Source organism: Corvus hawaiiensis, chromosome 7 (assembly GCF_020740725.1).
Source record: "Corvus hawaiiensis isolate bCorHaw1 chromosome 7, bCorHaw1.pri.cur, whole genome shotgun sequence".
Lineage (NCBI taxonomy): Eukaryota > Metazoa > Chordata > Aves > Passeriformes > Corvidae > Corvus > Corvus hawaiiensis.
This window is the reverse complement of record NC_063219.1, coordinates 31734276-31750824: the sequence shown is the minus strand read 5'-3', so window position 1 is coordinate 31750824 and position 16549 is coordinate 31734276. Positions and strand designations below refer to the sequence as shown.

At 48.8% G+C, this 16549-nt stretch overlaps 1 protein-coding gene across 1 annotated transcript; it reads right to left on the bottom strand.

Moving 5' to 3' along the window:
• Positions 1-3335: 3335 nt before the first annotated feature.
• On the bottom strand, positions 3336-5386 carry C1QL2 (complement C1q like 2). The gene is made up of 2 exons (XM_048310044.1): positions 4561-5386; positions 3336-4125 (listed from the first exon to the last, which is right to left on the bottom strand). Exons 1-2 carry the CDS (start codon positions 5197-5199, stop codon positions 3946-3948), a joined length of 819 nt encoding a protein of 272 aa, XP_048166001.1. The 5' UTR covers positions 5200-5386; the 3' UTR covers positions 3336-3945.
• Between the last annotated feature and the right edge of the window lie 11163 nt (positions 5387-16549).

Genomic DNA, 16549 nt, shown 5'->3' with positions numbered 1-16549 from the left:
TTTGCTTTTCTTACAGCAAAAGGGAAAGATGAGAACCCAACACAGGACTGTTCTTGCTGCTGCAAGACAGGGAGACCCACTGACCCAAGCATTGCTCCACAGGGGAATGAGCATCAAGGAGGAAATCTGCAAGCTGAGATCCTGGAAAACACAGAGGCACCAGACTTGGCACAGGACACCCGACACCAACTGCTCTCGCAGCATGGATTCCTCAACTCTGTACCCTGCCTGGAGAAAACTCAGCACCAGCAGCTCACCCTCTTCACCACCTAAAGACAAAGCAGTATTTCTTCACCCACCTCCCTAGAGACTTGCCAGGAGTTCCCCAAACCAGTGAAGGTCAAGACAGAAGAAAAGTGCCCAGTCACAAATCCACTGGCTTGTGGGAGAGCGGAGTGACCTGAACACCTTCCTCCAGGGAACAACCACAGAGCAGGGGTGGCTGGCACCCCCCTCAGGGCTCTCTGCAGCATCCCCACTTCCCCTTTTTCATGATGTTTGTGCGCTTCAACATCTTCCTGCTTGCCTCTCTTCCAGGGATCCCTTCCATAGCCAGTACTGAGCAGGCACAGGATAAGGGTCAAGGTTTCACATTGGTAGCACAAAGATCAGGGATTTGTTGGTGCAGTATCTAAGTTACTTTGACAGCATGAACACCTGTCTTTTTTTTTAAATCTTAACTTTAGTATTATCATCTTAACTTAAGCACACAGCTGGGCTCAGAAACAGAAAGCACCTTTTGTCTAAAACTCCAATCTTCCACTCCTTTCAGGGGGCTTTCCCTACTCACATCACACCTGATAACCTCCAAATTCTTAAAAGCATTTGCTTAACTCATCAATAACACCTCTGAGGGGTCAGATCTCCAGAACAGACACTGGCTAATGGTTGTTTGAGATGCAGCATCATTTGGGAAAAGCAGTCCCAGAGAAAGCTGAAGGCAGCCCCTTGAGTACACTTGAATTCTCCTCTTCCCATCCAAACCAGGGGACCAGGGTATCCCCTTTACAAACAGCCCCTTCTCTTTGTGACATGAAATGTGCAGAACCCACAGACCATTCCTAAGGGCAGGAAGACTCAGCTGAAGCCCAGAAGACTACAAGGCCACCTCAGGGTGCTTGCTGGACTGTGTGTGACCCTGCTCTCACCCACAGCCACTGGCAGCACAGGGACCACCATCCCCATCCGCAGTGCTGCCTCTGCTTTTCTGGATAACTGCACCACTGAGCACTCAAGTTTTTCACCTCCCAATTGCTTTTCCCTGTGTTATGTCAGAAAAAAACACAACCTACACCCTGAGCTACCACCAAGATGACTGGGACAGAGGAGCCTGTCCAGGCACCACTGCCGCAGATGCTGGGTGAGAGCCACAGAGCCCCCACAGAGGCAATTCAGAAGACCCTGCAATGGGGAGAGGAAACAAAAAAGCCTGTGAGCAGCTGAGGGAGATGTTCATTCTATCGATTGTGTAAACTGTCAGTGGAGTGGCAATGAGCAATTTTTTTTGTTTCTATCCTGGGGAATAATCCAGCCTGATAATTAGTACATAAGAGATAAGTGGAAAATGAGACATCTAGTGAGGGTGGTTCAAGCCTCCTCATGACATTGATAATGTGCAGATACATAGATCACTGTCGGGGCAAACTGCCACTGTGAGCCTGTGTCTTCCCATTGCCTCATCAATCCATCATCCGCTTAGCTACTGACACCTTGGCAGGCACACACCACCAGCCCTGCATTTGAATTGAGAGGAGCAGGCTCCACCAAGGAATACAGATTTAAAAATCTAAGATTCAAATTTGTTTAAGTATTGTGAACAGCAATTCCCTTGCAAGGCATCTTCATTGCCCTTTTGCCAAGGGGGAACAGTTGGGTCTTTGTTAGAAGTACAAATTGCTTCTTAATGCAAAGGATAAAGCAGAGCCCAGGCACCTCCTTAGAATTCCTCCTGGCTCCTGCTAATGCTGCTGCATGTCAATTTTAATTTTTTGAAATTTAAACCAAGGGCTTTGTGTCTAAGCTCCATTTCATTGAAGGAGGGGGGAGGAATAGTCAAAAAGGATTACAGATCCAGTGGGAATTGAGGATCCATAGCAATTATACTTCATTTGGATGGTCTCAGACACTGGTTTTAATCATATTCTAAATAGTACAAATCGACAAGACATAAGAGATTGATAAGTGTCTAACACATGTACCTGGTTATGAACTCTGCTTCCCTCAGCTGGGGGATGTTTGAGGACGGGATGGAGGAATTGCTTTCTCCCTTTGACCCTCCTTTTCCAGCCAAGGAGAAGACAATACCCACTGAGGACTAGGTAGGAGACAGGAGTGACTGTAAGAACTTGGTCATCATGGGGCTGCCCCAAAGTGGGGCTGGAACAAGTCCATCTGACTGTGGCTCCCTTTCCTCCTGCAACGTCAGGGCAGGGGCAAAGCTCCAGCCTTGGCAGAGCTGTTTCAGACCAGCTTCTGTCTCTCTTATCTGTGAAACTGCACTAACACTGCAAAGGGCAGAGAACTGATAGGGAGGTAAGAAGTTCAGGAGGGAAAAATGAAATGACAAGACAGTAAAATGAAAGTAAGTGCTTTTGTAAATCAATTTAGCTCTTTTAGCTTCAGCAGAGCAGTCCCAGTCTACCCAGACTGAGGAGGTTACCTACTGGGGTGATGATGAAAAACGTACCTCCTCCACCAAAGGCTCAGAACCACATGCACTACTTACACACCTGTGCATTTTGAAAAGGCCAAGACTGGCTGGGATTTAGAGGACCATCAGGAGAAAACCCTTCTAAATGGTCTGAATCCATCAGTCTTGAGCAAGCTTTCTCACCCAGCCTGTCTCAGGCACTGTGCAGACCCACCTACAGTCAGGTGTGGTTTCCAACCCCTACACACACTGCAAGTGCAAAGGTTTAGACAAACTCTCTCTCCCCTGCTGCCTTCTTACATTTGTCAAGCATTTTTACAGAAACACAGCTTTCCATAATCACTGATTAAACTGCTTTTCCTGTACTTCACTAACCTCTGGATCAGGTTTTAAACCCAGTAAATCTGTTTAGGAGATCCACTGCACACCCCCACTTTCACCTCTTGATGACTGTGTGCCTTCTTTTCACAAAACTGCATAAAGGTGAAGCTTTTTTCCTCTCTTTCTACTTCTTCCCAGCCCCCTCGAACCATAATCAAGACCTAGGCAAGGTACCCCATCCTAACTTTAAGTATTGCTACAAACCTAAGGGACTGAAGTGACCCCCTCCTTTACTTCCCACCCTCCTGTGGCATCACCACAGTGCTCCTTCGTAGCACTGGAAGAGACAGAAAGCAAGAAGGCATTGTCTAAAAACATAATTTAATGTGGTATTTGGGTGACCGTGGTCAATGACCAAATTCTTTTGCAGACAGAAACAGGTTTGACGTTAATGACACCATCATTCACACGAGCATTGCATTGCACAGAAAGAAAAGTTTACACTTGACCCCATACAAAGCAGCAGAGGGAAAAACAGTTATGGTCCAGTCCCACTTCGTGAATAGTTGATCTGAAAATTCATCATCGTCATTAATACTTATTGATGAAAAAATGTGACCTGTTCAAATTCCATGTGTGACACAGTCCAAACTCTGGGCTCTTTTAAACCTCCCTGGAACCACTTGAGAGTTTCAAGCTGCCGAGTTCCTCATGTGACACACGAAACACTCAGGCTGACAAAGGGAGAGGGGGGTCAGAAGAAATGGGGGAGAGTAAGGAAGGGGATCACTTTGTTTCATTTCTATTTCGTTTCCACAAGGGTGAAAATAAAAACATACAAACTGATAATGAAGCTAAAGTGACCTGCGGAGACAGGGGACACCAGCAGGAACAGCAGCACGATGGGGTATGGAAATGCCAAACAGCCCCATGTGCATCAGTGGCGGGGCCAGTTGTGTTGTGTCACTTGTGTGTCAATCAGGGTATAAAAGAAAGCCAGAGAAAGTGCTGTACTTATTGTTGTTGCCTCCGTGTGCTTTGCCTCCATCCAGCTTGACATACACTTCATCGCCGGAGTCCAGGTGCAGCACCACGCTGTTGCTGGCATAGTCGTAGTTCTGGTCTGCGTCTTGGGCGATGGCACTGGCCCGCACCTGCCAACACAGCCGCTGGGTACATCAGCCCCCCAGCCCCTCTTGCCCAGCGTCTCTATTAGCCCCTGAGTCACTCTCCCACAGCCCCTCCATCAGTCCTCCCTGTCCCCCTTTTCCAGCTCCTCCATCAGTCCCCCAAGACCCTCTTCCTCAGCTCCTCCATCAGTGCCCCAAGTCCCTCTCCCCAAACCCTCCTCTTCCCCATGTCCTCCCTCCCGCCCCTCTCCTCGCTTCCCCTTCTCCCCAACCCGGCAGGAAAGTTTGCAAGCCGGGAGTTCGGAATTTGTCGCGGTTCTAGAGCTGCACCCCCGCCCCGACGGCGCGAAGGATGCTCCCGCTGCTTCTTTTCCCGGCAGCGGCCGGGGAAGACCGGGGGTCAGGGACAACCGGGGGACCCCGGGCGGGGAGGACGCGCGGGGGAGCGGCGGAACCCACCTGGCCGTTCTTGCAGAGGTCGGCCCACATGCTGGTGCCGTCGCCGCCGCGCATGAGGATGTGGTAGGTGAAGAAGTAGATGCCGCGCACCTGGCAGGTGAACTTGCCGCTGGCCGGATCGTAGTGGTTGCCCAGGTTGGTCACCACGTCGTCGAACTTGAGGACCTCATAGCCCTCGTGGGGGCTCTTGAGCCCCACGTAGAAGGCGATGCGCGGCCCGCTGAAGGCGGCGCTCAGCCCGCCCGCCGCCTCGCCGCCCACCGCCGCCCCGCCGCCGCTCCCGCCGCCGCCCGCGCCCGCCAGCGCCAGCCCGGGCAGCCCCGGCTTCCCCGCGTCGCCCCGTTCCCCCGGCGGGCCCCGCGGACCCGGCGGACCCGGCTCCCCGGGTGGCCCGCGGGGGCCTGGTTTGCCCGGCCGGCCCGGCTCCCCTTTGGGTCCCTGGACGAAGGGCGGCGGGGGGTTGGCGCCCAGGTCCTGCAGGGCCTCCACGGCGGCGGTGCTGCCGGGGCCGGGCGGCCGCCCACCGCTGTACGGGTCGCAGATCATGCGGCAGGTGCCCATCATCTCGTAGTGGGCGCCGGTGTCGGCGGGCGCTTGCAGCAGCAGCAGGGGCACGGCGACAAGCAGCGCGACGGCCATGGCCAGGGCGAGCCCGGCGGCGGCCAGCAGCCGCCTCCTCCGCTGCCAGAGCCGGGCGGCGGCGGCGAGCAGGTCCTCCTTGCCGTGCGAGGCAATGGTGGCGCGGGGGGCCGGCCGCTCCCTGCGGGGGACGGCAAGAAGAGGCGGTGAGACCCCGCCGCCGGCGCCTCCCCGCCCGGCCCCCGCCTCAGCCCGCCCGCCGGCCGGCCGGGAGCCCCGCCATGCCGACAGCCGCCGAGAGCCGCCCCGCTCCGCTCCGAGGGGACGCGGCGCCCCGTCCGCCCGGCGGGGCTGGGCGGACGCGGGGGGCGTCGCCGCGGCGAGCGGGCGCCCGGCTCTACCCCTCGGCCCCGCGTGGGGGGACGGGCTCGCCCGCCCCCGTCACCGCCCCGACGTGGGGGGCGCGGGCAGGGCGGACCCACCTGCGGGGGGCCGGGGCGGAGCCGCCTGGGGGGCTCCGGGGCGCCGCCGTCGTTGCGGTCCGCAGGGCGCCCGTCTGCCAGCGCCCGCCCGCTCGCCGCGCCGAGCGCCGAGCGCCGGTGGCGGCGCGGCCCCCCGGGCGGGGCGGGCGGAGGGGAGGGGAGAGGCGGCGGGGCGTCCCGCACGTCCCCGCGCACTCCGGCTGCGGGGGGATACCGCGCCCGCCCCGCCGTCACCGGCGGAGTCACTGCGGGTGCCGCCCAAACTGCGCCCCGCTGAAACCCGGACGGTCGGGGACGCATTGCCCCGTTCACCTGCCGCCTGAACTGCTTCCTCCTTGCATCTCTCCATCCCTCCGTCCTTCCGTCCCTCTGCTCGCAGCGGGACGGCCCCGGCGCGATGCCTGGAAGGCGGTCGGAGTCCCGGTCCCGCCGGGGTGAGCTCCCTGCCGCCGCCTACGCGACAGCTCTGCGGGAGGGGGCCGGGAAAGCCCCGCGCAGGCAGCAGGTCACCTCAGAGTACTCCCCGTGGCTTCCGCAGCCTCCCCGCGTCCTGCCTCGGCGGCCCAAAGACGAGCGGGGCAGCATCGCGGGTGCATCTTGCTCCTCCACACGCCCAAGTGTAACCAAAGTCCGTCCCGGTTTTCCAAACACACGCAGGGCTTGCCAAGTGAAAGGGGAGCCCTAGGAAGAAATGCCTTTAGCAGAGTTCAGGTTAGGTTACAGCACAGTGTTCTGTAGTTTCACTGCGTAATGACGGGTCCAAATCAAGTGGGTTTTCCCCCGAGAAAAGTGTGATTAATTGTCTGCGACTTTCCGAGTAAACGGTGGTAGCTCAGCGAGAGCTCTGGTATCGTAAACTGCCTGCGGGGATCTCCCCTGGAGAGAAAGTTGGGATCTTGTCCACGTGTCTCCGAGCGGAAGGTTAAGCACCCGTCCTGGAAGGAAAGAAAAGAGAGATACGGGGTTTACACAGATTGCCTCAGGGCAGCATTCCGCTGTCCCAAGCTCCCTTGGTGCGTAAGAAGGGTGAATTCCCAGCGGGCTCGCCGGAGCTGAAGGCAGTCTGTTTGGCCTTAAAGCGGGCAGAGCTGCAGGTCGAAGGAGCGAGCCGCCCAGTCTGATCCAACGCCTGCTGAAGCTGATGGCCTGGAGGCATTATATGCAAATGAGAACATACAGGCTTCGTCCAAGAACTGTAGAAATGCCCTAAAAGGACTTGGGACTCTTCTGATAGTTTTCCTTGAAATTTAAGGAAGGGACATCAAGGTTTTTCTGCTGGAGTGCAGCACTTCAGGACCAGATCTCATCTCAGTTACATCCCTGCGTGCATCCAGAATTTTTCTTGGAGTTATTCGGGCTTCACTCTGCTTTTGCTGAGATCAGAATTCAGCCCTGCCCCTTCGAGTGCTTCTGATTATTTCCCCCCACATCTATATATTTGAAGCTGGAAGGGAAATTAATCTTGTAAAGATTAATTCTTTCCCTGAGAATCGTACGGATAGTCACATTAAAGTAACTATGTCTATTTCCTAGCACAGTGGAGCTAAATGTTTTAAGAGACGAGATTGTGAGGAAGACGTAAGTCCTTTTTCTCCCCTCTGAATTATGAGTTGCATCCCACAGAGTTATTTTAAGCCCCCACATGTGTCTAAAGCCCTGTAAAATGATTTCTAATAGTTGTTTCTGTTCCAGCTTTAGTATAATTTTCCATATATTAACTGTGCTAAATACAAATAAATTCACAAATAAATTACACTGCTTTGCTGCTCATCCCTACTTAAGCTTCTGTTAATTTCCCTTTTGTTCTCGTATTTGTCACTAGCTCTGCTCTCCCCGTGTATGTGAATCCTTGCTATTCCCCCAGAGCTTTGCAAACCCGCCTAAAGTGGCTTTTTTAATCTCCTGTTTTCCAAAGGCAGGAGCCACACCGTTGTTTTCTAACCCGTCTCTGAATAATTAAGTTTTTGCATCATTTGGACTCTGTTGGAACGTTCCTATTTGCAGCAACTCACTTCTCTAATGAGGTGACCAATACTGGGAACTATATTCCAAATAGAGGCTCACCAGCCCCTTCTGCAAAGCCAGAATAATTTTATGTGGTGGGGTCTGTTATTCCCACAGATCAGCAAGGACAAATGAAGAAGAAATATATTCTAACGTTCTGCAGGACAAAATCGGCACAGTTCCTAATCAGGAAGGTTGAGCATTTGAACAAGTAAGAAGAAAAGATTACACAGATATCAGCAGTTAGATTAGGTGTCAAATTCTGGCAATTTTGTTCCAGAATAATTTAATTACTCCTCTGTGATGTGGTGAGATGGAGTGATCACCTAGTTAATCCCTCGTCAGATTGCTTTAAGGTAAACACAGTGTGACTTTAATGTATAATTCCAGTAGGATCTATATTCCTGGAGACCTGGATTTCCTGCCCGACTGATGTAAAGCATCTTGTGCCTCAAGACGTAGCGCTGTGATCCTCGAGGCAGCTGGTACCGCTTACTGAACCCGCACTAGTAATTACGAGTATAGTTGCAAAGAGGTACATGGCAACACTTAGGTTACAATTTTGATACAGGCTGCTACTACACTGTTGGGAAGCTGCTTTTCGTGTGCGATGGCATGCACCACAGCAGTGCAAGGAGCAGAGAATTACCAAATCAGCTAATGAGGCAGTGTCTCAGGTACCGCCAGCCCTGCAGAGAGGCATCTTTCCTAATTTAGGGTGACAAGTACCAAAGCCCCTCGTAGAGTTAGGCACTTCACATCTTTCAAAAAGTGAGTCAGGCCAGTGCTCCATTGCAGGATGCTGAGGGCTGGCAAGACTCAGGTGCCTCTGGGTGTACTCAGAGGGGAATAAGGCACCCACACAGCATCCCTGGTGAAACACAAAGGCTGTCTGGATCTCGGCATCACATGCTGGCTGAGCAGGAGCTTTGGTGATTGCTGTTGTTGGCCAAAGAAATTTTTAAGCACCTTGAAACATGATTTTCAGATGTGGTGTAAGGACATGGGAACCTGATCACTCAGGGAAGCGCTTGACAGTTCAGACACAGCTCCCAAATTTGGACAGGCCAAGAACCCAGACACTTTGCATTGAAGCTCCAAAATTCCAGGAGAACATGAATTTCCATTCCTTAATTTCTGCTTCAAGGAACAGTCAGCCACCCACCTCGGGTTACTAGTAACTTTCAAAAGATACTGTGCTGTATCAAATCCATTTCCCACAGTCATTCCAGAGTGTCTGCTGAATTGGGCTTCTCACAACTATTGCATGCACTTACATACATACCAGGCAGTGGTGAGTACACCAGCCTGGGAGGTTGGATGTTCCTTCCAGTGTTTCACCATTTACCAGATTCGGTGCAGGTTTTCAAAACCCTTTCCAGTCTTCCAGGAGAGTAGTCTCAGACTTCTAGGTGTTGGGTGTTGTGGGTTGGATTTTTGTCAGCATGTTCTCTAGGATTTATTCTGCTGTAAAATGCCCCCTTCCAAGAGACACAAAGAAAACAATTTGATGACTGAAGTAGCTCAGGGATGAGCTTTCAAACTATGCCTGTCACCAGGGCTGAGCCACCTTTCAGGATATGGGCAGTCTGTCCACCGGGAGGCAAACACAGGACACTCCTGCAGGCTGCAGCTGGCCATCTGTATTTCTCTGGGAGGTTGTCAGCAGGGTGACAAGGAGGAGATCTGGGTCCAGCTTAATTTGCTGCCTAAGGAATACCAACCTGTGTTCCCTGGGGAGCTGCAAAAGTCTTCCAGGGTGAAAGATACCCAGAGGAGAAGGGGAGAGCAAGGAGGAAAGCACTGCATGCCCTTCTGCTGAATCTGTTCTTCTTTGCATAAAAAGAATTAAAGATTCATTGAGCTATAAGAGGAAGACCAAAGGTGAGTATAATTTTTAGTTTAGTGGCAAGAGCACCTACCTGATCTGGAGTTCCAGTCTTTCTCCAAAAGCTCTTTGTGAATTCCAGCCAGGAGGGTGAGGTGCACACACAATTCCCCTTCCTGAGAGACCAATCCTGACTGAACTAAAGACTCTTCTGCACTTGCTTTCTTTTCTCTCAGAAGGTTTAATTTTTTTTTTTTTTTTTTTTTGCCTTCTCAGCTGCACAAACTGAGCTCATGAATTCAAGCATGTGGTTTGCTCCAAGTCCAACAAGAGCTGAACCATCTGTAACCCTGGCAGGATACAGCAGGATTCAGACCCACTGAGGAGGTGGATGTTCCAGGCACTGGTGCAAGTGGACTGTAGTACATTTGAAGTTCTTGGAAACTGAAGGTAGGTACCTCCTTAGGTGCTTCTAGGATTGGACAGGAGCTGCGAGAATATTTTTATTTCAATGCTGGATTTAGATGTTTATATTCTGCTTTAATTCCTTCTTTTAGCTACTTTTTGGATTTGGCCATTAACTTGAAAATGTAAGAACTGTACCAGCTCAGATACCCTATTTAGCAAAAATGTCAAGATCAAAGTAAGTCTATGCTGATAGTGCCCTGGCATTGTCTCTTAATCTCCATCAATCCATGGCTTAAGGACTTCCTGAGCCATGGTAAAATAGTTTTAAGAAGCTGAAATCAAGATTACTTTGAGTAAAGGCGCAGTACCCTTAGATCAGTACCCTCATCCATCCCAGTAGCTTTGTTTTGCTGTCTTTTGTCATGATTGATGAAAGTTATGGATAACATTACACTCTGATCCTCTGAAGTGCTTCATTCATTGCCTTTATCACATCAGAAGATATTTCTCCTTGCCAAAATTAACCATCTGGAACTTGGTGTATTCAACAGCTAGTAAAATATAATACATATAGTCCTGGCATTAAAATGTTCACATTTCTTGCTAAAAGCAAACTCGAATCTGCTGATGTTCAGAATGCTTATAATATTATTTTCATTCACAAAATATAAAATGTAATGACACCGATTATTTTTGCTTAATGGAGGGAAAAGTTTAGAAATGGTTAGGCTTATTTTATTAGCAGCCATCATTCCCCACAAATATTGTGTGCTTCTTTTTGACCTATCCCAGGGTTTCCAATAGGACTTGTCTTAAGAGCACAAAGCTCAGTTCACTCCTTCCTGTTTGATGGACCCAGTGGGTTCATGAGGTCCTGCACAGCAGCAAAAGCATTTTATTACATAGAACAAGGAGGGGAGCTGGCCCTTGTCTTACTGTCTGTGAAGCAGAGTTGCAATAGCCCACAGGCACTTGAGCTGCTGTAGCAATACATAAATTTCTGTCCATATAGCCAGAATCAGCCCCCTGTACCAGCCCAGTGTCCATTAGAGATCCTGCACAAGGAGAAGCTTGCACACCTTCCAAACAGACACTGCAGCTGGATGGGCTCTGTTGCAGGTATCGATCCCTGTGAACTGCTGCTATTTGCATTTTGCCACATCCACTTGCTGTACAGGGAAGCTGGCTCTCCCTCTGTTGGACAAATACCTTTGAGTGTTTACAAGAGAGCAGTTCACAAACCCCAGAGCTGCCTTCAGGGCGCTGCTTGGAGAAATACCAAAAGGTGTGGAGAGGATCAGTGAGAGCCAAATGCCTTCATATTCCCAAAATAGGTGCTGTTCACCAAACTCAGAAGAAATCAGCCTGTATTTTCTGGAAAAAATTAACCAGAGCAACTGAATCTTGCTTCCCACTTTTGTCCCACTGGGACTTTTGCCCTTGCCTTCTCTCACAGTAGGGTTACACCCTGAAGTTAATGCATCAAAGCTTAGATAAATTCAGTGAGAGCAGAGCAGCCTCAGGCAATGGCTAAATCTGGTGCTGAAGATGCCTGATCCCAGCGTATGTGGCTGCTCCTGTGCCCAGGAAACTGTTAGGAATAGTATGAGAGCAGCAGCTGATACCTGGCCCCAGCAGCCAAGGTGGTGGAGGAAACATCACAGGAGCTCCAAGCTGTTTGGGAGCTCCCTGCTCGCAGAGCAGGTGTTCAGATGGATATAAAGAAGGTTTGGAGAGAAACAAAACTGTCCTGAAGAAAAGGCAGTATGTGAGCATCACCACCTGTCAAACATCAGCTTCGAATGATGTCTTGCTAAGAAACAGTAAATTAAATTGAAGCTTGCCCTTAACCAGCTGAATTTGGGTCACAGCAAGAGCAAGTTCAACTCTCCTTTCCTAATTCTCTGCTTCTCAGTATGTGTTTACAAACTGCTTGAGGAGAAACAGGTTGGCCCTAGATTTGTCTTGTTCAATTTGTCTCCTTGGATAACTAATGGTTTTCCAGTGTGACTGCTGCAATAATTCTGCACTATCTATACAAACAAGCATCTGCCTTTTTTAATTGAGCTAGGGCCTTCCACACAAAATACAAATAATTTAGTAATAGTTAAGTATATACTTTTTTAACATGAATTGGGAGGTCTAGTAGAAGAAAGAGATCCTCCCCTTGCCTTCTGAGTACAAGGTGTGCGCTTGGCCAAGCTGCTCAGCAAAGTGTGCGTGCATAAAACCAAAGCCCTGGCAGGTTCTCCAGCTGAAAATCACCTATCTCTCTTCCAAGCCCTCTGAAATTCCCAGCAGGACTCAGCTCTCAAGCCTTCATGACTTCCTTCAGAAGAGGTAAGAGGGATCATGGAAAGTCAGAGTACTAAATTCAGTCCATTTATGCAGACCCCTTGTCTCAATTCAGCAAAATTTCCATACCCAACCATGAGGCTGAATATTTCTATTCCATGAAAGGAAGAATTGCTGCAGGGGATTGATGTGCATGGACAGCTGGTTTCACCAGGATGAAAGACACACATTAAAAATGCTTTTGAAATGCATTTGGGCTTCCCTCAGGGAGTTTGCTAAACCTGCAGTCAGGTACCAGAAAGGATTTGTCCCCTTAAGGCGAAGACAAGATTAAAATTAGTAAGAAATAGTAGCCAAAGCCACAGGTGGGACAGATGGCGTTGAATGGACATCTGTTGGAATAACATTGAGTTACCATCATAGACTTTTACCCTGCATCCCCCAAAATTAAATGTGCTCCTCTGCTAATCATGTAGCGTGAAGAGGAAGATGTGTGGATTGGAAACCCAAAGCTAAGGATGTCAGGAATTGGCTTTACCCCTCCATCAGCTCTAGGAAACACACAGTGAGCGGGGTGTAAAAGCTGGAGAAGGCATATGGAGGAGGTGGGACAGATGGTTTGGCTCAGTGATGCTGTGCTCTGGTTTACTGGTGCCCAGGAGAGGACTCACTGCTGCTCAGAGGCAGCTGTAAGGTCTGTGCAGAGAGAGGGTGCTTTGTTACTCACAGGCAAACGGATGAAGAGTTTTGACTGCCACTTCTGGAGTAGGGTCAGTTTGGGGAGTTGCAGAGAGGAGACAGAGAGCTGGAGACAAAGGTCAAGGAGAAGCAGTCCAGTGGCATGGAACAGCCAGAAAACCTCCTGTACCTCTGAGACACCCAGGGAATTAATAACCAGACTAACTGGAACAACTGTTTTTGCAAAAGGCCCATCAAGCTGAAAGAGTAACCGTGAGAGAAAAACATAAATTTCTATTAAAATGAAGCTTTAAATAAGCACCAAACCAAAGTAGGCAAGATGACTTTGTGAGATTAAAAATGTTTGATTAAAACTTGGTGAAATTGTCTCAAAAATATGTAGCCATGTATGATGTCTTCAATATAAACCCAAATTAAAAGCATGACAATAGGTTTTATTTAGAAACATCCTGACCTTTCTTGTATGACTCTTGTTCTGCCTTCTCGTTACTTGTCGTTCTCAGTCACTGTATCTTGCTTAAATGAAAAGTGCAAGCTCTTCAGGGCACAGGGCTGCATCTCTGGGTTCTTTCATCCACTGTGTACAACAATGCATGCAGCAGGGACATTCTTAAAACTGTTAAACAGAACACAAATAAAACATTTCATCTCTGATTTTGCAACTTTACCGAATTTCTTCACAAGAAAAAAAAACCCTCTAGTAAGAAGCTATTTGCTCACATTAGGAGTACTTAGGGTAAATAATAATCATCAAAAAGCAGCACTCTCCTTGGTAATGATGTTTATTGAATTGCAGAACAGTTCCTGGGGAAGGACAATGGAATCCCATTGCTTGGGATTTCGAGAGCAAGGTTGGGCAAAGCCAGAGACCGCACTGCAGGACTCGGTGCCCCACTGGCAGGAAGACGAATGAGAAGCCCTAGGAGTCTTCTCTATTTGTTCTTCTATGATCCTTATAAGAGAGATTGATGCTGACAGCATCCAGGTGGTGTGTCCATGACTCAGCTGTCACGTCACTGCTTACGGCTTAAAGCCAGTGAGTCAAGGAATGAAAAACAGGTGGAAGGAGGAGGAGAGCCCTCCCGAAGTGCTCACCTCCAGCCATCTCTTCCTGAGCAAGCAGGGCCAATTGCAGACCACAGGGACACAGAAGAAGGAAAGGCAATGACAGAAGGAACGGCTGGTCACCTTCCTCCAAGGGCAGCAGGGTTGCAAGCCCTTCTCCACGCCTCACGTGGTGTGGAATGAAAGCCTGGTGTGAGTTAATGGACTTCTGTGAGCCAGAAGTACCCACCCTGTGTGGCAAGTCTGAGGCCCACTGACTCTTGTAACTGTAGATAAAGCTGTAGATGGAGTAAATACTAAATCCATCTAGTTCAGTTCCTGCTAGACAGAAAAGGTAACAGACATCTGGCCACATATTGTCATCAATACGAAGTTTATTATTATAGATCTGATTCCATGGGAAATCCAAAATACTGTCCTGAGAATGCGTCCTCAATGGTGACCTCAACCAGTGACAACAGACACTGATTTCTCTGAAAATCCAAGAATTTCTAGAATACAGAAACAAGCCACCTTGAAAGCAGACTGCTGGGTTCAGGTGGCTTCCAAGACACTGCTGTCTCTCTGGGTAGGCTCACAAAAGAAATCTGCCACACCTGAGATCTAAACCTGAATTTTTAATTTTTTTCTTCACTGCCTTGATTGCAAGGTCGTCTTCTTGTAATTCACAGTAGCAGAAGGTCAATGGCATATCTGAAAGGTGGGTGTGCAACCACTTTCTCTGCCTTTGGCCATGATCAATGTTTAACACATGGAAGTCTCTCCAGGGACAGAAACATTTTAACCTCCCCAAGAAATCTGTTGCAATGCTTTATAATCTCTACTACACACAAAAAAAATTTCATAAGGATCTGACCTTAATTTCTCTGCTGCAGTTTAAGCCTCGAATTCCTTGTCTATCCACCATGGACAGAGGAAGCAGGTGATTCCCTCCCTTTCTGCAGCAGCCTTTCACACACTTGACAGTTGCCACCTTGATTCCCTGGTCAGTCCATATTCCAGATGCTCAGTCTATTCCACATTTCTTAATCACTTTTTTTTTCTAGAGTTCTGGTCATTCCCACTGCTCCCCCTGGACTTTCTCTGATGGTTCATGCCTTTTTTTGATCTGAATGACTTTCTGGTCTACTTGTGTAATCCATGATTTGCCACTATTATTTGGACTTCTCAGCCTCTCTTTCAGCCTGCCAGCTGTCACCATGTGCTTGTAAGTTTAGTAAGTGTTCCCTATCCCATCATCAGTGCCTCTACTAGTGATCTAAGTAGTACCAGACCTAGATACATGTGCTGGCTATCACTTATCCCTCTACCACACGAGTATTGCATGGTTTGGTAGCTGCCAGGAAGCTTGTTATGCATTGGCACCCTTTTGTGCAAAGTGCTACGCAAAATCAGAAATGGAAGATGGATTCTGTACCAAGAAATTAACAATCTAATTAACTTTGTTTTTACCCCAAAGGGATATGCCAACTCCTTCCTTATCACACTTCGCATCTGGAAAAATGAGACCATTCGCACACCTGTTTTATCACAAAATGAGATGACCACTTCTTTCTAGAAGTCCCAAAAAAGTAGTTATTACCAGCATTATCAAGAGCCATATTTAAGGCTTGGTTTTAACTGCAGTAAGCCTTGCTTAAGTCTAAAAGACTTCATCTGTCTGTGTCCCTCCTGCTGTCTGCTCACTCACTGTCTGCTGCACCTCGGATGCGAGTCAGGCAGCTCCTTGGTTTTCAAACCTGACTGCTCCCAGTCTGAGTGACACATCTTATGGTGACACAACTGCTGCAGGGTCTGCAGGAATTGTCTGAAAGCCAAGAGCTCTGTCCAAAGGAAGGAAAAATGGCAAGGATATAGTTATGTGAAGTGAATGAGTAAAATGCATCCACTCCAAGACTGCAAGGTAAAGAGAATGTGGCATTTTACACCACTCCTGTTGTGCAGAGTAAACCAGTTTTTAGAAGCTAAATCATGGCACTGGTTGTGTCAAGCAATGAAACTTCATCTTATTTTATGGAGTTTTGATCTTCACAGGCCAATACCAAGCTAAAGTATTCCAGCCAGAAAGTCTGTGACTGTGTGTTTGCAAAGCACCTGTGACAGCAAAACGTGGGCTCTGCTGTTGCTTCTGGAGCTGAAGATTTAGTAACAACTCCTGTTGTTTATACGTGCAAAACATTTGGAATTAAGCACAGATTTGTGCTCTCTTTAAGTGTACTTTTAATTACTTCTGATTAGGATAAAGAGGATAATTTTCTTTTACAAATTCTCAGGATATTCAGAACATCTGGAAATTAAAGCAATTCTTTGCATGCCAGGTTATTAGTGTCAATGAGAAGAGAAGAGAGAAGAGGAGAAGAGAAGAGAAGAGAAGAGAAGAGAAGAGAAGAGAAGAGAAGAGAAGAGAAGAGAAGAGAAGAGAAGAGAAGAGAAGAGAAGAGAAGAGAAGAGAAGAGAAGAGAAGAGAAGAGAAGAGAAGAGAGAAGAGCCAATGCAATGGGCTCATCATCTTTATCACGGGATCACAGCAAGGATATCGTCTTTTATCACGGAAGAGCCTCACTGCAAACAGGAGTGGTTTTGCAGCTGAATGCAGCTCCGAGGCTCCATACAGGATGTCTCGCCACCA

Coding starts and splice junctions, on each gene's coding strand:
- C1QL2 (XM_048310044.1), bottom strand. CDS start 5,199: ATGGCCGTCGCGCTGCTTGTCGCCGTGCCCCTGCTGCTGCTGCAAGCG. Junction 4,126..4,560: donor ACCTCTGCAAGAACGGCCAG/GTGGGTTCCGCC, acceptor CTGTGTTGGCAG/GTGCGGGCCAGTGCCATCGC.